This window comes from Aspergillus piperis (genome assembly GCF_003184755.1).
Source record: "Aspergillus piperis CBS 112811 unplaced genomic scaffold BO85scaffold_19, whole genome shotgun sequence".
NCBI classification, from domain to species: Eukaryota; Fungi; Ascomycota; class Eurotiomycetes; order Eurotiales; family Aspergillaceae; genus Aspergillus; species Aspergillus piperis.
The window spans coordinates 627,293-646,110 of NW_020291609.1; the positions used below are offsets into that span (position 1 = coordinate 627,293).

The 18,818-nt window shown below is 50.0% G+C and overlaps 9 protein-coding genes across 9 annotated transcripts; 3 read left to right on the forward strand and 6 right to left on the reverse strand.

Annotated features, from left to right (window-relative positions):
- Window positions 1–2: 2 nt before the first annotated feature.
- BO85DRAFT_462211 (FAD-dependent oxidoreductase) lies at window positions 3–1,276 on the reverse strand (the record flags this gene model as incomplete). Its single annotated transcript, XM_025661832.1, has 3 exons — window positions 3–483; window positions 552–946; window positions 1,082–1,276. The coding sequence occupies 3 exons, from the start codon at window positions 1,274–1,276 to the stop codon at window positions 3–5; spliced, it is 1,071 nt and encodes a 356-aa protein (XP_025512463.1).
- A 252-nt stretch (window positions 1,277–1,528) lies between these two features.
- BO85DRAFT_104983 (uncharacterized protein) lies at window positions 1,529–2,009 on the forward strand. Its single transcript, XM_025653813.1, has one exon. It carries the CDS (start codon window positions 1,645–1,647, stop codon window positions 1,891–1,893), a length of 249 nt encoding a protein of 82 aa, XP_025512464.1. The 5' UTR covers window positions 1,529–1,644; the 3' UTR covers window positions 1,894–2,009.
- Window positions 2,010–2,030: 21 nt separating this feature from the next.
- Window positions 2,031–2,388, reverse strand: BO85DRAFT_462212 (uncharacterized protein; the record flags this gene model as incomplete). Its single annotated transcript, XM_025661833.1, has 2 exons — window positions 2,031–2,085; window positions 2,138–2,388. The coding sequence occupies 2 exons, from the start codon at window positions 2,386–2,388 to the stop codon at window positions 2,031–2,033; spliced, it is 306 nt and encodes a 101-aa protein (XP_025512465.1).
- Window positions 2,256–4,239, forward strand: BO85DRAFT_452411 (uncharacterized protein). Its single transcript, XM_025660816.1, has 3 exons — window positions 2,256–3,001; window positions 3,059–3,358; window positions 3,424–4,239. The coding sequence occupies exons 1-3, from the start codon at window positions 2,742–2,744 to the stop codon at window positions 3,803–3,805; spliced, it is 942 nt and encodes a 313-aa protein (XP_025512466.1). The 5' UTR covers window positions 2,256–2,741; the 3' UTR covers window positions 3,806–4,239.
- Window positions 4,240–4,724: 485 nt separating this feature from the next.
- On the forward strand, window positions 4,725–6,407 carry BO85DRAFT_105077 (uncharacterized protein). Its single transcript, XM_025653815.1, has one exon. It carries the CDS (start codon window positions 4,775–4,777, stop codon window positions 6,260–6,262), a length of 1,488 nt encoding a protein of 495 aa, XP_025512467.1. The 5' UTR covers window positions 4,725–4,774; the 3' UTR covers window positions 6,263–6,407.
- A 252-nt stretch (window positions 6,408–6,659) lies between these two features.
- On the reverse strand, window positions 6,660–8,615 carry atg15 (triglyceride lipase ATG15). The gene has a single exon (XM_025653814.1). The coding sequence runs from the start codon at window positions 8,463–8,465 to the stop codon at window positions 6,675–6,677; it is 1,791 nt and encodes a 596-aa protein (XP_025512468.1). The 5' UTR covers window positions 8,466–8,615; the 3' UTR covers window positions 6,660–6,674.
- Window positions 8,616–9,065: 450 nt separating this feature from the next.
- On the reverse strand, window positions 9,066–10,330 carry BO85DRAFT_427646 (putative phosphatidylserine decarboxylase). Its single transcript, XM_025658165.1, has 5 exons — window positions 10,248–10,330; window positions 10,159–10,200; window positions 9,971–10,106; window positions 9,347–9,905; window positions 9,066–9,293 (listed from the first exon to the last, which is right to left on the reverse strand). Exons 1-5 carry the CDS (start codon window positions 10,305–10,307, stop codon window positions 9,071–9,073), a joined length of 1,020 nt encoding a protein of 339 aa, XP_025512469.1. The 5' UTR covers window positions 10,308–10,330; the 3' UTR covers window positions 9,066–9,070.
- A 689-nt stretch (window positions 10,331–11,019) lies between these two features.
- BO85DRAFT_427650 (SDR family oxidoreductase) lies at window positions 11,020–14,089 on the reverse strand. The gene is made up of 10 exons (XM_025658166.1): window positions 13,762–14,089; window positions 13,642–13,709; window positions 13,571–13,576; window positions 13,289–13,506; window positions 12,826–13,233; window positions 12,492–12,737; window positions 12,405–12,438; window positions 12,016–12,109; window positions 11,854–11,931; window positions 11,020–11,780 (listed from the first exon to the last, which is right to left on the reverse strand). Exons 1-10 carry the CDS (start codon window positions 13,821–13,823, stop codon window positions 11,081–11,083), a joined length of 1,914 nt encoding a protein of 637 aa, XP_025512470.1. The 5' UTR covers window positions 13,824–14,089; the 3' UTR covers window positions 11,020–11,080.
- Window positions 14,090–15,114: 1,025 nt separating this feature from the next.
- On the reverse strand, window positions 15,115–18,404 carry BO85DRAFT_404033 (uncharacterized protein; the record flags this gene model as incomplete). The annotated part of the gene is made up of 5 exons (XM_025657256.1): window positions 15,115–15,888; window positions 15,944–16,360; window positions 17,192–17,382; window positions 17,455–18,081; window positions 18,144–18,404. 5 exons carry the CDS (start codon window positions 18,402–18,404, stop codon window positions 15,249–15,251), a joined length of 2,136 nt encoding a protein of 711 aa, XP_025512471.1. The 3' UTR covers window positions 15,115–15,248.
- Window positions 18,405–18,818: the final 414 nt, after the last annotated feature.

The window sequence follows — 18,818 nt, forward strand, 5'->3', positions numbered from 1 at the left end:
TATCACCACCACTTTTCATAATACACGCGCTCCGTGTCCCCGAGAAAGCCCTCAAGGCTGCTCACCACATCATCCGTCATGCCAGGCGGACCACACACATAACACACCGTCTCTTCCGCCTCAATACTACCATCAGGTTTACTGACCGCCTTGCGTAAATCATCCCGATTGATCCGCCGCGTGTGCAGGGTCAGATCCCCAGATTCCGCAAATTCAGTAAGAGAACTTCGATCCAAACCAGGATCGGTGATGAAAAGATCTAAGCTAATCTGCAATCGACGAACCTGTGACTGCGACGCAATGATCTGTCGTAGACGTGAAAGAAACAAGATCTGCTGCAGGCTACTAGTACCATTCCCGGTTACTGTTCCTTCTTCTTTCCGTGGGAGTTTCGTTGAGTACAGAAATCGAATATTGAATGATGGGTGAGGAAGAGCGATCTCGTCGCCATTGTTTAGATGCGAGAGCATGGATATCAGTGGGCTATGGTTTTGTTAGTATTTAGTTATGAATCATCTTTTCTATTTGGTGAGTCGACATGGAACACTCACTTGATCCCCATTCCACCTGCCACGAAAACTACATTTCGAACTTTCGTCAAGTCCACGCGGGAAGATGGAGGCCATACAAAACTCCCTCCGACGCGGATGCTAAGTTCTGTACCTAGGATCTGATCCGCCGGTCGCCAGAGCCATACGCTGGCTGGGTTGGAGGGCGCATATTGCACGGCTAACTCTACGTAGGGTGGCCGACCGCGCGGGTCGATGGGTGGCACGTCGGTCTCATCAGTTGTGATTGCCTCGGCGGGGAATTCTAGGGATGGGAGGACTTGTGCGTCGGCTGGAGTGGAGGTAATACTGAAGCCGCCTGCGTTGGGGATGGAGGGAATATGGACGTCCAGCCATTGACCCGGAAGGAATGTTAGGGGTTGTTGGGGGTTGGCTAACTGTTGGGTGTTAGCATGATAGTATGTATATACGGTCGGTCGGGAAGTGGATATGTCGCTGATAGTGTAGAGATTATAGGTGTGCGGTTGGAAAGGTCATGTAGAAAAAATATCATTATGGAAAGAAAATCATACTTCATCCACTTCCTGACCTTCATCATCTTCGACATTCTGGACCTCCGGGGGGATGGTCAGCTGTAGCAGTCGTACGGAGGGGTTGGCCTGTTCGATATGCGACAGCCGGACATTGTACAGTCGGTTCTGGCGGGGTTCGGCAGCGGTGCGCAATTGATGGGGCAGTGAGCCCTTCCGGTTTGTCGGGGAGCTCATGTGGTGTGCTTGGTGATGGCAGCACAATTGGTTCTCAGCCGATGGCTGGCGCTTAGAGAAGAGAGCTGATGGGTGATGGCGAGATTGGACTGGGAGCAGTTGATGGCACTGCAGTACTAGTCGGAGTCTCCGCATCCGGAGGTCCAATGAATGTTGCGGAGGACGGTTGCTTCTTGGAGATAGTAGTAGCAGCAGTAGTTTTTTAGAGGGTTCACAGGGCCAGCTGGCGGGATAAACATTTAGTGCCTTTACATGGATTAGAGTAAGTCATTATTTTGCATAGAAATTGACTGTGATGTAGTTAACAAGAGCGCATTGCCGGTTTGGTAGAAGTACAAAGTACTAGTAGTCGAGTCGAGGCGAGATGGATGACGTTGGGGCATGTCATGTGCCTTCTTGGTTTGTTTGCAGCGAACTGGAACCAAGTACTACTTACTATCCTTCTCTTCCACATTGTATGTACTCGTTCCCATCTTTGTGCTTCAACATCACATCCTACTGATTCAACGATATGGCTCAGTGAGATAAACAGGGAAATTATGGTGTTCCCTAATGACTGCCAAACCCCTCCTCCAGTTCTCTTATGCAGGTGCAGTCACAACTCACAACAGTACTAGTAGTAGGTAAATCACAACTACTTACAGTCTCCCAGTTTGCTCCACCTGGGCGCTTCGCACTCTGGTTGGACAGTCCCGAGCATTTCTTCCAATGAAAATGAATGGCCATAGTCACATGACCGGACACCGCCCTCATCTCATCGTCCCCCTGCCTCGACACTTCTTCCCTCTAGCACGGAGGTATTGAGCCATCTAATACGGAGTAGTCATTAGCTATTAGAGCTGATACTCTCATGGGTCGCACCCACCAACGGGCGGCCAGATTCCTCTCTTAGTCTCGTTGCGTAGAGGGTTGCTGGGAGCATGCAGATCGCCTTCCCCATCACACGCTAGGCGTGTGACGGCTGTCAACCAAACGGCTACTTCTGCCGCCTCATTGGTGATGGACCCCGGCCTGGCGCCGATGCTGGCGCTTCCTAGACGGCAAGCATTGGCCAAATGCAACCCGTGGGAAACATCAACTGCATTTCCCGCTTTCCTGGCTTGCCATTGCATTGCTGTGATAGCGCCGTTCTCCTCATCTGGACCATGCACCACAAGAGGATGGACGCCGGCGCTTCTGGGGTGCCAGACTTCTTATCCTCGCCATCTCCCCGGCTGATCATCCGGAGCTCCTCTCTCTGGTAGCCATTTTTGTCTCCTTGCTCTCATCTATGTGTTAGCACTTGGTGTTTGATGCCAGTGAGCTGAACGTACAGCCACAACCGACCTGGACTCCAGTCACAGGTGAAACACGAGCCCAGGCACTCCATCAGAGCGAGTACACTTTTCATCGTGATACTATCCATTGTGGTTTATCTTCCTAGTTGGCTTTGACGACTTCGCATAAATCAACACCGTCAGTCATGATGCGCATGCGCATGCCGCCGCTTCGTGATCTCTTCCCGACGAAATGGCGTAATCACAACTTGATGTATATATTGATGACCATCGAACTGCCCCTTACGGTCATTATCCTCACGCTTACGGGTATCGCCTCTCATGACCTCTACCGGACGAAGCTCTGGCAGGATGGCGCCGACAATGGGTTCAACAGTTCGCCAAATGAAAGGCTCTACGCCGCGGCCAACTATCGATCCTTCAAGACCCCCATTGTCTGGAGTTCATTGTATGTGAAAGCCTTCTGGTCCAGAGCCCCCCTATGTCATGACTGACACTGGAACAGCATCACCGAGTACAACCTCGTCCTTGGAATTTTGAGTGTCTTCGTGTGGATTACAAAGATTCCGGTCCACATCCTTCACATGCTTACTCCGCCCTTGTCGGCCTTTGTCCACGCTGGCTTGATCGCCGTGTATATCTATTCCGTTCGTTATCAGGCCGGTCCCGACATGTCTGACCCCGAGCATCCTCAACCGGGCGCACCATGGTACATCACGAAGAAATGCTCAGTGGCTGCCGTCAAATCAGACGTTCACTACTGTATGCAAGCCAAGGCACTGTTTGCATTTTCGATAATTCTCATGTGAGGACGCCCTTATCCTCTGATACCATTTTTGGGGGGGAACGGCCAGCTAATCTGCTCAACAGCCTATACTACGTTGTCGTGCTCGGCGTCAGCTTGCAAAACTGCGTCATGACGAAAGAAGAGCGTCAAGAACGGGAAGAGCTGCGCGAAGAACGAAGGACTATGAAAGAGTTCGAAGACTACGTTCTCAAGTCGCCTGGCATTCCTATGACCGTACCGAGACAAACCGGGCCCATGCCGACGGGCATGCCTGCCAGAGCACCATTCCATAAAACTATCACTCGAAGCACTGATGTATCGTCGGCGGATCTCCCACTTCGTCAACACTTCAGTTCACCGAACCCTCGCCGCTCAATGCACCAAGTGTCGGCGGAGACACTTTCCGGACATCAAGCCCAGTCCCAGACATCCTTTGTGCAGACGAACAAGGCGACTGAGAACTAAGTGGGGTTGCAGTGCAGACTAGTCTACCTAATCCTGGAGAGCTACATAAGGCTAGGGAGGCTCCTCGAGGCAATCGCCAATGTAATGGGATTCACGTGCTCCATAGCTCTGTTACCCGCCCACCATTGATGGCTTAAGATCGAACTCATGCTTACTTATACTCTTACATCCGTCCCTACATCCACACCCCAAAGTCCTGATTTCTATACCATTTTGCGCGCTGGATCACGCGGAGTTTATCGGTTATATTTGGAAGTGTGATGGCGGGGCAGTCATCAGGATCACATAATGTTGTTTGTTTGACTAGTTCGCCTGTCGCTAGTTCGTCTAGGGTTATCGCGCTTCCCTTCCCAATATTCTCTTATTCCCCCTCATCACGGTAAAAAAATATTCGAGTATAGCACCAATATATGTTGTTGTTGACCACTGTCTTATATTAAAGAGCTTCGGATTCTATAAGTAGTAGCAGCCTACACCTCACTCAGGGCTTTCTTGGATGCTGATGTTTGTAGGCTGCTGTATGACTCCCTTTTAATCTACATTGTTTCGATGGTTGCCAACTTACACCTGCTATTGTCCGGACCAGGCGCCTTGCCAACTCTAATAATATATCATATCGCGGCAACTTCGTTGAGCCGAAGGGGACGCCGTGTACGACTAAGAACTCTCTGCAGCACAGACAACTGAACACAGTAGAATATATCAAAAAAGATGGATCCATGAAATGACAATACGAGTTCATGCCATGTGGGGTATGTAATAAGAGGATGAAGTTCGTGTTTACTATGCATATTCGATTTACTAGCATATCACGTGACTATATGTAACAGGAGGACAACCGGGGGACGGGCTTCTGTAGCACGTGACCGCAACCGGACGAACTTACTGCTATCATATCAAGACTTGGTCGGGTTCTCACGCAAGTGACCTCTCGAGATCTCCCACTTACGGCTGATTAACGTCCTCATCATGTCCCTTACCCGGACCTCCTCTGTCCTGCGACAATGTCGCCTACAATTGCACCCGGAAGCCCTCTCCCTGACGCGCACTTCCCCTCCCCTGAGCCATTCTACCCGCCATTGCCGACCCTCGCGCTATGGAGCCAAATCTTTCCATACGACGACGCCCTGTAATGCAGCGCCACGATCTCCCATCGCGCGGAAGGCTCAATCCACTCGGAGACAAGCCGTCTTCACAATTGACGGCGTATTCGCCCACACTGTCCAAGGCGATGTCGAGAAAATGCTACAAAGGCTGGAGAAGACCGTGGAGGAACACTATGACCGGTGGAAGGAAACCCACAGCTACGAGGGAAGCTACGGTCGCGCGAAGCTGAGTCTCGACAAATACAAACAAATCGCACAATCCCTACTGCGCACCGCCTATTCCCAGCCTCCATCCGCACGTGCGATTCGCGCAATTTCCACCAATGTCGAGGTTATCTGGAACGTTTCGAGGTGCCTACTGAGTCCCGATAATCGGGCCCTGGAAGTTTGGCTCCACAGTGCTTGTGCTCTCGCAGGCGCAAGATCTCCTGCCCTTATGCTCGCCCAACGGAACCTCGACGAGGCGCATCCGAATTACCCCCTACGCACTCAATTCCTGGATAAAGTTGAACAATGGGCGTTGCAAGAACGTGATCCTCGTGCTATGCATGTTTATGTGAGAACGCTGATTGCCCGCGGGGAACATGAAAGCGCGGTGCCGTTTATGGATGAGCTCATGTCCACCATTTATCCTTCGACACGAGTGGAGGGCCTGGAGACGCCTCTTTCGTTCTACAACATTCCCCAGGTGTGGCCGACGTATATTCAACTACAGGAGGGGCTGAAGAAGAAGGGTGTGAGTTGGGGCGTTAGCAGAGATGAGCTGGCCCGTCTGGCAGGAGTGGATTACCAAGAGCCCAACTACTTGTCGAGTTATGCGTCCGCGATGTTTGAGGCTGGTGATTATGAGAAGTACGAGCAGTACATGCATCAGGCTGCAATGGCCGGTGTTCCCAGTGCTTGCGTCTCTTTGGCCCATTTCTACTACCTTACTGCGAGAGGACTGTTTCCCCGTCGGGGAGAGAAGACGTTTGTTCCGCGGTCGGAAGAAGACTCTAGCGAGGTACTCAAAAAGGGTAGATTGGAAACTCTTTACTCCAGTATTGTCCGTGGTCTGGCACCTCACGAATACTACAATAATCTTGCTCTCGAGTGGTGGGAGCTGGGATTGAACATGGGCAGCGATTTGTCTGCTATGTTCCTTGCTCTCGCTTACCGAGAGGCCGGTCAGCTAGAAGTTGCAGATTCTTTTTACAAGCTGGTAGATACGCCTCGTTTATGGGCCCCCAAATTCTCCGCTGATGATTTCGCCATGAATTGGGACAATCCGTTTGCCAGCTTCTCTGTGCCACGGCGAGTACTCAATGTAAAATGGTATGACAGCGATGCCAAATGGACCACTGAGAAATAGCCAAAAAGAAAGGGAATCAATGGAAACTCAAAACGCCAAAATCACGCTTGTCTAGCAATGCTGATAGTCGTACCAAGATGCGTTATGTCACATGAAGCGCGTCGCGACGCGAACTGGGAAGAGTGAAAAGGGATTTAAACTTTCGGGCTCATAAGGTTTACTCGGTGTCAAACCAGGTGTGGAGGATGTCTGGCAAAGCGTCTCGTGGGGCCAGTGCCGGCGTGAAGTTCATTCAGGTGTTGCTCGACATGGGAGCTGTTTATTTTTATGCTTGCCGGCATAGTTGGTGCTCATGCCTTAAGCGTACACATAGTCTTCTGCCCGCCATCCAGCTTGTCTCTTCGGGCGGCTGTGAAGGCAGAGGAAGCAAGTTCGAAAGGTGAGTCAAACCGACCCTTCACTCTGAGGGAGTTCAGAACCTGCCCAAGTGCTTGCCGGTAGGAGTCGAGGTCACGGGAGGCTCAGTTATGGTGAGGGTTGCTGCAGGTGCAATCATCACTGGAGTTGTTGTTTCATCCTTGCAGCCGAACCAGCCGGGGGTCTTGCAGGTCGTGGTCGAGGTCATGGGAGGTTCAGTTGTGGTGATTGTTGGTGCAGATGTAATATCCGAGGTGGTTGTTGGATCTTTGCAGCCAAACCAGCCAGGGGTCTTGCAGGTGGAGGTGGAGGTGGAGGTCGACGTTGTCTCGCCAGTCGTGGTTGGATCCAAGCAGCCCCACCATCCGGGAGTCTTGCAGGTAGATGTTCTGCTAGTCGTAGTAGACGTGGATGTAGATGTGGCTGAGGTGGTAGTAGTAATTTCAGAGCCGTTACTGCGGAAAAACTTCCAGAGTTCGCAATCGTAGCACTCCTCTTCAGGCGCACAGGGAGGCACATCGTCGTAGCCAGCAAGAACATTCGCGATGACATAGTTAATGCGATGTTTGCTGAGACCAACACGCCAGCCCTTGTCTTCAACAGTGTCATAGACACACATCTGGCCAGTATGGCATGCGGATTCCATGGCGTAGCCACCCCAGGTACAAACTGAGCTAACTCCATTGCAAGTTCCCATGTAGACCGGGTCTGCCGTATGTCCGAAATGATATGATCCAGTGTTCTTACGTGACTGAGGGTAACGTGAGTCATGCCCTGGCGGACTGGGAAGACCCAAACGAGCTGCTGGGAGTGCTTCCGGAACAGCTTCGAAGGTAACGACTGGTACCCCAAATGTCAAGCCTAGCAAGCTGGACACCGCACCACCCAAAGAATGGCCGGTCAGCCAAACGTTGGCATTTGGGTACATCTCGGTGATATTAGAGTAAAGGTCGATTGAGGCGCGATAATATCGGTTCTCATCAAGCATCGCCTCAACAATGCACGTCAGGTTCGCATTGTACAGGGTTGTCTGGCAATCGCAGACTTGCCGCCAGAGGTAAGAGCCTCCCTGGCCACAGCAGCAGCTGAAGAATAGATTGTCGTTGATTTTATCATTTGTAGTAGTGCCCTCGCCATCGAACAAGGCCGGTGAAGTTCCCTTGAGGGAGATGACCACCGTGCTATTGGTCTTATCGGCATATACGTGACCTCGGAGCCCGTCTCCTTGCCACCCAAAACTTCCAGAGTGGTTGAACCGACCATGAATATCCTGCCAATCCCCGGTCCCAGGTACCTCGATGTAGTCATTCGCCGTCATCATTGCCAAAGCAACGACCGTCTTCTTCTCTGTGACATTCGGGCCCGGCAGCGTATCCATGACCCAATCGGACGGCGACAGCGCCACTGCCGAGCCCGAGGATCGTGCAGTCACTAGGTGTTCTTCAATGACCGACAGGCGTCGGTCTGCAAGTCTTTCGATTGTGAGCGGTTGTGACGAAGCAACCAGCGGAGTATTCGGTGTGACGACATCGGTTTCGACTCCTTCGTCTGAGACGGCCCGAAGACGAGTGTCTGGCGTGATATCTAGCCGGCGATGGAGATCAGGATCTTGATAAGTTCCTCGGTGGAAGATATGGCGAAGCGTGAATTCGTGGGTGTCTGAGAGGGGGGGCGAGTCACCCAGCGGGATCTGAGGAGGGAGGAAGGGCGACGCTGGTCGGGATCCGAGGTATACGGGCTGATAAGCGGAGATCAGACCTGGAAGTAGTGTCACCGACCATAGCAGGTCGGATAGTCTTGTGTTCCCCCAGGAAGGCTTTTTATTCTGCCCTCGAAGGCCTTTCATGGCGATGCAGTGATGAACAAAGATACAGGGATGATGCTGAGAGATAATAATGATGGAAACAGGGTCGCTTTAGATAACCGGCGCCATCCTGTAGATAGATAGATAGGCAGTAGTTGAGGTGGCCACCGACTGGGCTGGAGAAAGTGGGTATGGGGCTGTCACGTGATAACCACTGGCCCACATACCGAAGTGGTAGATGATCAACCAACATAGCTGAGTGGATCATCCAACTACTAGTAGCTCACATGAGCTGTTTTCCTTTCTTTCTGTCGTCATGCCTATCAAAGTTAGGTATCTCACGCTTGGTTTGTTGGTGGCACCCGCTTCCTTCATGATGGGTTGTTGATGAACACTGTTCATCTACTGCGGAGACGGGTGCTTGTGAAGGACTAGTAGTAGATAAACCCTACTGCAAATTACCATCCAGGATCGTCATTGTCACATATTTATCATACTGAATATATATTCTTTGATGACGGGTATCTTAGGTCCACCATGGCCCCCTAGTCCGTCTACCGAATTTTACCTTGACTAATAAAAGGGCACAAGCACAACACTAATATTGTCCTGCTTCCAGCATGGCATCCACTAGCTACTCACGGATACTATAGCTCGTCATGTACTTTCTCACCTAAAGCCCGACCCAGACTCATCCCCACTTCAACATCAACAGCAATGGCGTTCTTACTCGCTTTCAAAATGTCCTCATCAAACTGTATACGACCCTTCTGGAATGCCACAATAATGGACGACCCTCCAAACTGGAAGATCCCAAGCTCATCACCCTTGTGTATCTGAGTCCCCGATTGCTGATACTGCGGATGAATCCTATTAACCATTAGCACTCTTCAACTGGCACCCACAACTCATAAAGTGCATACCTGACTGTCCCCACCTGCGAAGCCCCAATAGCCACAAAAAGCACTTCCCCAAACTCCTTCGTTTCAATAACCACATAATCCCTCGCATTCCTCGTCAAGATGTCCACCTGACTCTGCAACGCTATCGGATCCACCTCATAATAGTCCCCCGGCATGCTTCGAAACTGCTTGATAGTCCCCGAAACCGGACTATGATACCGATGATAATCCTGCGGCGACAACCGAAAACTCGCCACCGGGCCGTCCGCGAACTTCGGGCCCAACTGCTTATCCATTACCAGATTCGTGATGGAGAAATCATTCCCCTTGATCCAGATCTTCTTGCTCTCGGCTACGGCTTCGTAGGCAACAACGCGCGAGTCGGCAACTATCACGGCAGCCGTGGGGTCGTCTTTACGGTAGATTGGGCGTGAGCCGGGCTTGTGGGCACGTACGAAGAAGTCCTCGAATGTTGCATAGGCTGTTATGTCGGAAGGGGTGAAGTCGTTCATGTTGATGTGGTAGAAGTCAACAAAGGCCTTGATGCGTTTCCGAGATGCAGGGGTGGCTTCTTGTTTGCCTGCTGGGGTCAACGCTGGGTCTCGAGAAAAAGAGACACAGACAAAGGGGAAGTAAAGATGCTACCTTCTTCAATGGCAGTATGATGCAGGTATAATCGCATCAGGTGGGTGGTGTCCAGCCATTCTGTTAACGGGTTGAATAAGAGAAGCAGCTTAAGCTTCTTCCATAGCGGCTGCTGTTCCCGCATGTGTTTACCGGTCTGTCTCCTGTAAGTACGGCGCATGTATTAGAGCGATCAGCGAGGAAGTTACCTTGCGCTCTATGGTGATCCATCCAACCTCTCTATTTTGGACCTAAGACCCGTTAATTGCTGTGGTACGCGACATGGGATAAGACTTACCATCTTAACCAAAGACAGCAGATAGTCTGCTATCCAGTGCAAAAATGTAATAACGAACATTCTGGCTACTGTTCAAGTTGTTGAATCTTGTGAGTTTGTAGCCATTTTCTTTTTCTTCGCGATGGAAATGTGATCGAAATCGTCGCGATGCAACGGCAATGATGTCAGCATGACGGCTTCCCGATGGCAGTATAACTATATACCTAACCATCCACACATACCCTTTTGGGAATACACATCATCTCTCTCCTGGATCACAACATCCCCTCTGTAAGAGGCAGTAGATAATGACTGGTTATTGTTCCAGTACTCACGGTGTCATAGAACTAGCGATGTAGCATAGGATTGGAATTGCCTGTTTGGAATGTTGGAATGAAGTGAAATTGAGCAAGCCTTCCATATGTGTGGAATTCACGATACAGTTGAGGAATCAAGAGCGCATCTAACAATCTGATAGTACCTATTGACATCTGTCTGTGTATTTGTCAAGTGTACTTTCTCGTGTTGTAATGAGCTATCGTGGCTCTCTGACTGGTCGTGTTCTATGGGTCCTTAGCTAAGTAGCACATGCTTTCATGACTAGTAATTTATTCATATGTTGCGGAAAGCTAAACTTTCTGGATATACTGTCCCTTTGCTCATGCGATAACCTAAACTTAATAACGATCGATGAGCTAGCGACCAGAAACAAAGAATAAGGCTCGTGTCCAAAATCCTCAGAGAAACAGCCCACATCCATCCATACAAATTTACATAGCGGGCGCGATCGAGTCAAAGAACATAAAGATGAAATTGAAATAAATCCATACATCTATATTAATCGAAGAAACCTATCATTTCAACCCTCCCGCCAACAGCAAACTCTGCCCCGTCATATACCCCGTCTTCACTAACATAGTGACAACATTAGCCACCTCCTCCGGCAACCCCAACCTCCCCAGGGGAATTGTGCTTGCCACCTCCGGAATGGCCTCAGCATTAGGGATCATCCCTGTATCCCCAATCATCGCCGGCGCAACATCATTGACACTAATATTGTACTCTGCTAACCTCGTTGCCAGGTTCTTCATCATCCCCGTCAACCCTGCCTTTGAGGCCGCATAATGACACCCATTAATGCCACCCCCATACCCCGCAATCGACGACATGAAGATAATCCGTCCCCAGCGCTGCGCCTTCATGTGCTCGACTACCCCCTTGACGAGCAGGAACGAGGCCCGTAGATTCACGGTCAGAGTGTAATCGAATTCCTCCGTCGTGATGTCCCATACTTGCGGGACCCGTTTGCCGTACCCGGCATTGGAGATGAGGATGTCCGGGGTGCGGTTGTTGTGTTGGGATTGGATCTCGCTGAAAAGGGTGGTGATCTGGGTGGGTGAGGAGACGTCGACTTGGTGGATAGTGATAACGAGGGCGGGGTGTTCGTTTTGGAGCTCTTTCTGAAGGGTGGTTATGGATGTCGAATTGGATGAATAGGTGAGGGCTAGGTGCACGGATTTGGCGGCTAGTTGGCGGGCACAGGCGGCGCCGATTCTATGATATTTATGTGTTAATAATGGATTGTTGACTTCAAACGTGGTATGGATGGGAGTGGAAGAGAGTTTACCCTCCTGAGGCGCCGGTGATAAGGGCCAATCGGCCACCAATGTCGTTCAACTGGTCCATGGTGAGTTTGCTAACGAGACTAGAGGGTGAGAAAGATGTGACTATCCAAGTGTCACTAGAACTTTTTCTGGGAAAGGATGGTAGATATAGTAGAACTGCTTACTCGTAATGTCTTCCCCGCTGGTCGGCGCAATTCCGGTCCCCACCCCGCGACATCCTGGATCCACTCCCCGGGCTTTGTTCCGACGGTGCAGCGCCTCGGGAGCTACTGTATGAGCAGTATGCTAATCGGATCGCAATAGACAACCCTACTTGGTGTTCTCATGATGCATACACTAAAGCACCTATAGGGTGCTGAGGTTATTGTCAATAGTGTGCTGTATCATAGCATTCTTTCTGCACGTTGCTGTATAGTCTAATTGAGCTTTCATACCGATCCTCATAGACTTTCGCTGTCTATTAGCCCATGATTGTAGCCATATAAAGCTGATATAGACTTATGAGTTCAGAAAATTCAAAATACTGAAGTAGTATGATATTATCCTATATTACATACCTCTCTAAACGCCGACCTAAAACCCTCAATCTACAACACCAAAATAAAAGCCATCAAGAAACCGCATCTCCTCCACTCTATACATTCTCCTCCTCTTTCTCCACCCTCTCGGCTTGTCTCCCAGATAGCCTGACATACCCAGAATCATATGCCCTCCTAATAGTCGCCCACCCCAGAGAATAATACAACAACCCCAACAGCGCAATCGCATATCCCACCATTTGAAGCGAAGTGATCTGCGTGCCCCAAATCACCACAGAACAAACAATCAACAGAATGTTCTTTGGCACACTGACCAGCGTCATAGTTAAACCGGATGTCTTCCCAATCTAGACATACCCAGGTTCATTAGCACTCACACACACACAATCACCACCTCATCACCAGCCAAAACAGTAAGAAAAGGGATATGCATACCAAAACAAAAATCGACACATTCAACATGAACCCCACCGCGGCATTCGCTAACAACACCCCGAACCCAGTCTCCCCAACCACACTCCAACTGAACCCGCGCAGCTCAGTATAAAACGCGATCATAAAGTTCGTGAAAGCGCACACCGGTGCAGAGTAGTACAGAGTCACTAGGGGATCCATTTTCTGGCCCTCGTCTGACAGGAGGATCTGGATCATGACAAGACGGTTGGCGTCGAAGACAAGGCTGGCGAGTTGGTAGATGACGCCGAGCCAGGAGAATTGGACTTCGCCGGCGACGGCGAGGGCGACACTGAAGGCGATGAGGAGGATGTTTAGGAAGGATTCGAGCGAGGGGGTTTTGACGTGCCAGGCCCAGCTGGTGAGGAGGGTTACTATTGGGCCACAGGCCTGTTTTTGATTCCTTAGTATTGCCAAATCATATTGGGGGCGATGGGAGGCGTACTTTGAGCATTTGGATAAAGGAAACATTCAGATAGAGGTAGACGATGTTGCTGCAGACGAGACTACCGCTGTAAAGAATGCCGATGGGGATAATCATGCGGACGTAGGTTCGGCCGTCCATGCGCATTCTCTTTCGACCGTCGAGCATGGTGGTGGTTCGGGCGAGAAGTTGAGTAGCAAGGGTTGCGAAGACGAGATGCCATGTTGTTAGGATGATTGCTGGGTTGGGATTGTTGGTTAGACTGTCTTGATACACTCCCTCACATCATAAAGACAAACTCACGGTATCCTGGAAAATGTTAGTGGGATGTTCATGTCCGTAGTGAGTACAGTGGATTGGAGTAATTCACGTACTAAATTCAGTGGACTCAATCACCCATTTATTGAATAAAATGGTCAAGTTCGACCAAAACACCCACGACCTACATTCAATGGTTAACGCTGGTGACTTTGGCTGACTGGTAGACTACATACAGAATGCCCAGTGTAACAGGCCATACTGAAGCCTCCTTGGGCGGAATATCCAGGATCGCCATTATTGGGAGGGACTCTAACAGGCCTTCCAGTTGACACAAAAGTAATACTAATAAACAGGGTCTCCAAAGAAGCGCGTGGTGGCCATTGGGGGCGTTTCACTCCGCCAAAAGAACCATCTCACGGTCAAACCTGGATATATCTAGTACTAGTAGTGGTGGATAGCACTACTTCCTTCTGCTAGGTGCTAGGTCTATTTCCATGGAACTGGCAACCACTGCAACGCCGGGATAGTCTGGACCGAGAAAATCAGGGTCTGGGGCTAAACGAAGGAAAGAGTGTGACCCTGGGACGTTTGCGGGTTTTGACGGGGTCTCGTCCGTAGGAGGAAGGCTTGGGTGTAACCCTACTCTGCATGATTCATTCATTGCAACTGCACAGCTGCATCAATCAAGCTTCAGCAGGTCCGTAGGCGGCCATTTAAAAGCTGCTTTTATTGGTCAGGTCGTAGCAGGGGTCCAAATGAACGGAATCTGATTGGTCTCCAGTGTTTTGGGGGCGTTTATTTGTAGCAGGTCCACTGGCGGCTACTTATGAGGGACTAGCCTAGGTTGTCGCGCGCGCGATCCATTTGCTACCACCTGGTGACCTGATTCTAAGGAACCTCGGATGGGGCTGGTGGATCAGGGGCCGGGTAGCAATCCAACTCTCAAATCTCAATATTGTCATTGTGGGTATCGATGCTGATTAACACCCGGATTCAGGGGCAATGGGGGAACTTCGGAGCGGGTGGATCTCCAGAGAGATTTTAGTATGAGAAAGGGGATCGTAAGCTGAGCTGATTCTAAATAGTATTCTTTGGTCATGCTTACGTCGTTGAGCTAGACTGTCCGACTAACAGGGATGGGGTGAGACTGGATGAGAAAATTGTAGAATGTCTGGTGAAAAGTTGGCCAACCTTGACGGGGCAACCCAGTTGCCTACCGGAAGCTCGGAAGATGTTCTAACTGTATTCTGTATACTAGTCTAGTAGTAGTATAGTGGTAATCGAGTAGGGCTGACGCTTGCGGACATTGGCCCCATTGACCAATCAGAGCACGGAAAAGGGTGACAGTTCCGTTTTGGGAATGGGCATCCTTGAAGCTGGAGCCTGCAAACTTGGATGTTTCACCCTTTCAGTCTTTATGTCTGTATATCTATTCACTATTGAGACATTGGCTAATAGTATTTATGTTGGAGCTAGCATATTCACAAGTGAAGATTCTTGGCTTTGTATGTCAAAGAGTAAGAGTGACAACACATGGCTTGTGCCAGCCATACAATGGCAGTTCTCTTCAGGCAGATCCATACATTCCGATCAGCATAACCATAAAAGCTTGAACTATTGATAAGCAAGAAAACTATCAACCTAAAACACCAATCTACAATACCAATCGGTCTATTGCCCAGAAACCAGCACATCAGATCCTACTTACTTCCATGCTTCCTCACCACGAATGCGTACAATATGTAATGAAATAACTCGGCCACTCATCCACATCAATCCACCGCTTACACTCATCCGGATTGAAGTCCGGATTGCCCCACGCCGCCAGGCACGCAGGGTGCTTATCATCCGCCCAGCTATACGGATAGATCTGCTGTCGCGGCAACACCACCATCTTATCAGCCTTTGCCCCAACCTCATCTTCACTGCCCTCTGGTCCACAGTACAGGTCCCACGCAGGTGACCACCGCCGCACCGTTCGACACACATGCGTCCGCACCGAACTATCCTTGAAGTCCTCGTAATACTTGTGTAGCATAGTACCAAGTGCCCCAGGCCCCGTAAGTGACTCAACAGATCCATCGCCGTTCCCGTTGGGATTCTCAATCACGTGGATCACAGGCAGGAGCCAGAAAGGGTGGCCGGGGGGTGATGCCATCCAGCCATTAGGGACGGCGGCAGGGCCATCCAGTCCTTCTTTGTGTGCCATATGGCCGACAAAGCCGCGCTGTGTGCATTCATGGTCGTTCTTGCGTGGCCCTGAAGAGAGGATTTGACTGTGCTTGGCGAGGTTGGTGGAATGGCTGGTGAAGAGAGGCTCCACGGGCCGGAGAGCTTCTGTGTCAACGTCGGCGTACATTCTAGAGGTTACAGCTGTTAGCGAATGTGAGGTTTATGGTTTTGGTGGTGACTTACCCTCCGAATAGATACATGTAGAGGTTGCGCACCACATCTGCTCGATGGATTTCCTTGGGGAGACGGTTGTAATCTGTCAGGAACCAAGGAAAGTACTGTTCCACGAGCATCCGGTTCGTCTCGTCATCCCATAGTACATACTCCCAATCTGCATTCTGCGAGCGCATTGTCCGTACCCAGGTTTGGGCATCGTCGCTCATGTTGCTACCGGCAGGGAACCACGTCTGATGGATAAGCTTAGGGATGGTGGTGAGATCTTGGGAGAGCGGACGGGCGAGGAGGTCTCGTGCTGAAAGAGTGCGAGCATAGTGGTCTTTGAAGGGGGCCTCATAGTCGGTTGGGAGGACATCAAGATGGAAGAGGTAGGAGAGGAGAAGAACAATAGCAAGGGCGAACGAGAGCTGAAATCGACGCCGGCTAAATTGGGATGTGAGCCATTGGAGGCAGGATCCTCGAGGAGATGAATGAAGTATCATCAGGGCGATTTGGCAAAGATTCTGAATTTCGGGGCAAGGATCAGGCGATAGTGTGGTTTGGGGGTTGTCATAGAAGAGACCACCCTGAAGTTGTTCTCGCCTCACCCTAGATAGAATCTTGGACCAGGGCCAGGTAATATGGACATGGTCCCATGTACAATGGCAGGGTGGGCATTGGTGGATCAACAATATTCGTATTCAGTGATGGAGTCAAGGCGGACATGTCTTACTTGGACCAGGTACCTCAGCGTCACATCCACTGATGCTCCATTGCCGAAAACGTTCATCACACGAATACGACCCACTCGCACCTAATGATCGACCGGGCGGATGGTTCCTTGATTTTCAAAGAATTTGAAAACTTACTTCGAGCGACAGGAATAAGGGTAGGGAATTCGGGAGCCATATTCTCTTTCCGACAGCTTCCATCGAGCAAATGGCTCAATCGATACCGTCATATGAGACGGTGTAGATAGTATTGTATTTGAAGTTATACACTTATATATCATCTTCTAAGCAATCTTTACTCCAAGCTTGACCAGGATATTGCAAACAGTGTAGTTATGCCACATTTTTTGTGAATCAAAAATTTAAACACGAGCATATGTACCCCAATCCCACTCCCATCCTAGTACAATCCACCCAATGCCAACATCCGAGGAGTATACACCTTCAGATCTCATATTTATCATGTTTGGTGCCTCAAAATTATCCTCATATATCTACAGAAAGTCAGTCATATCAGAGGAACCAGAAAGACAAGGTAACTTACAAGCTCATTCCCGTCAAAGCCATTAAAATACCCGCGACACTCTGCCGCAGAATCTCATGATCACTCAGCACCCATCCCAACCCTACAATGATGCACGTCTTGAGCTGTCCGATCACCGTGCTTGTAACCGGCCCAGCAGCATCAATTATATAGAACTGAGACAGGTTCACCAGACAAGCGAATATTCCACTCTGCAAAGCATAAATCAGCCACTTCTCTACACTTATTCATTGTCAAACAAAGAAACGACCAAGTCAACTTACCGCAAGTATCGAAGTCCACAACGACCCAGGGACAGTCGCAACCTCCGGAAACGTCTCCATCCACGGAACAACACACAGCAGGACAGCCGCGCTGACAGGGGCCTGATTGAGTAGAAGCTGCATACTACTCATCTCCAGCTTCTTATGATACCGGCCCACCAAGACCGTGTACAGTGCACTAGCGCATACACCCGACAAAGCGAAGAAAATACCCTCTGGTGTCGTAGTATCGTTGCCTTTCGCGGACGGTAGTGAATCAAAGTACGAGACGATGCCAACTCCCGTGCAGAGCAGGACCAGGGGAAGGAACGCCGATCTGGGGATGCTGGACTGGAACAGCACAAAATTTAACAACGCCGTAGCAGGTGTAAGGAGCAGCCGCGCCAGCTGGTGAAAGATAACCGACGAGTAAGCCAAAGCCAGGTTCTGAAAAATGACCTGGATGCACATAGCCGCAACAAGGTGGAGGATTCGATAGGGCGATACGTGCTTGGGTTCGAACCAGCCGCAGAATGGCCGCGATGCTAGCCATAGTGTGAGCCCGGTGATGGTGAAATGGTAGGCGGCGAAGGATACTTGTGAGTTGCGGAAAGATGCATTGGAGAGGATGGATTTGTTAGTGAAGACCTGATTGAGTGTGTCAGTAACTAGTAATAATCATCTTCATGTCTAGCATGACAGAAACTTACAATAGCAACAGTCGCGACAATATTGATTGTCATCCATACAAGAAGTCCAATACTCCCTATCTGCTTTTCCGGCTCCTCAGATAACACCCCAGGCCTCTTTTCGTCCTCATATGAATAATATCCCAGCTCCAGCTTCACATCGTCCGATGATGGTGGTGGTGGTGGTGATGATGATGGTGGTGGGCTTGCAGGAGTGCAGCTTATCGAAGTCAATAGACCCTTGCACTCATCGTCCTTCGGGTTCGTTTCTGCAACAACCATGTTGAAAACCCAGTATAGTATAATTGGATCGGTTCAGTGTATCGTGTTTCTTGCTAGAGGGTTGAGGCTCTGCAATAAACACAGCATATCTTCCCCGGGTCCTAAAAGCTATGTATGCACCAGGGATGTCTATTTCAAGGAAAGAAAGAAACTCTACCACCATCCACTCCACTTTCTCTCAATGACATCTACCTTGGTTGGGTGGCGCTACAGGTCATGTCCAACAAGTCTACCAAGTACGTGATGTGTAGAGTGACCCAGAGGTTGTGGTGCTAGAGAGAAGAACGCACTGAAACATCATGAGGCCCCACGACCCAGACTTGCGCGAGTGTGCTCTACCGTATCCAAGGGCACATAATTTTAAAAAAGAATCGGTCAGAAAGGAACCTCAATGTTACACTTTATAGTTACTTC

Bases quoted from the DNA above. Each gene is read 5' to 3' on its own strand.
- BO85DRAFT_105077 (XM_025653815.1), top strand. From the start codon at position 4,775: ATGTCCCTTACCCGGACCTCCTCTGTCCTGCGACAATGTCGCCTACAA.
- BO85DRAFT_452411 (XM_025660816.1), top strand. From the start codon at position 2,742: ATGCGCATGCGCATGCCGCCGCTTCGTGATCTCTTCCCGACGAAATGG. The intron at 3,002-3,058 runs GTATGTGAAAGC...ACACTGGAACAG, and splicing joins CCCATTGTCTGGAGTTCATT to CATCACCGAGTACAACCTCG. The intron at 3,359-3,423 runs GTGAGGACGCCC...TCTGCTCAACAG, and splicing joins GCATTTTCGATAATTCTCAT to CCTATACTACGTTGTCGTGC.
- atg15 (XM_025653814.1), bottom strand. From the start codon at position 8,465: ATGAAAGGCCTTCGAGGGCAGAATAAAAAGCCTTCCTGGGGGAACACA.
- BO85DRAFT_427646 (XM_025658165.1), bottom strand. From the start codon at position 10,307: ATGTTCGTTATTACATTTTTGCACTGGATAGCAGACTATCTGCTGTCT. The intron at 10,201-10,247 runs GTAAGTCTTATC...AACGGGTCTTAG, and splicing joins TGCTGTCTTTGGTTAAGATG to GTCCAAAATAGAGAGGTTGG. The intron at 9,294-9,346 runs GTATGCACTTTA...AATGGTTAATAG, and splicing joins TCGCAGGTGGGGACAGTCAG to GATTCATCCGCAGTATCAGC.
- BO85DRAFT_104983 (XM_025653813.1), top strand. From the start codon at position 1,645: ATGACGTTGGGGCATGTCATGTGCCTTCTTGGTTTGTTTGCAGCGAAC.
- BO85DRAFT_427650 (XM_025658166.1), bottom strand. From the start codon at position 13,823: ATGGCGATCCTGGATATTCCGCCCAAGGAGGCTTCAGTATGGCCTGTT. The intron at 13,234-13,288 runs GTACGCCTCCCA...AATCAAAAACAG, and splicing joins CCTTTATCCAAATGCTCAAA to GCCTGTGGCCCAATAGTAAC. The intron at 12,110-12,404 runs GTAATATAGGAT...GTAGCTCCCGAG, and splicing joins GTCGGCGTTTAGAGAGGTAT to GCGCTGCACCGTCGGAACAA.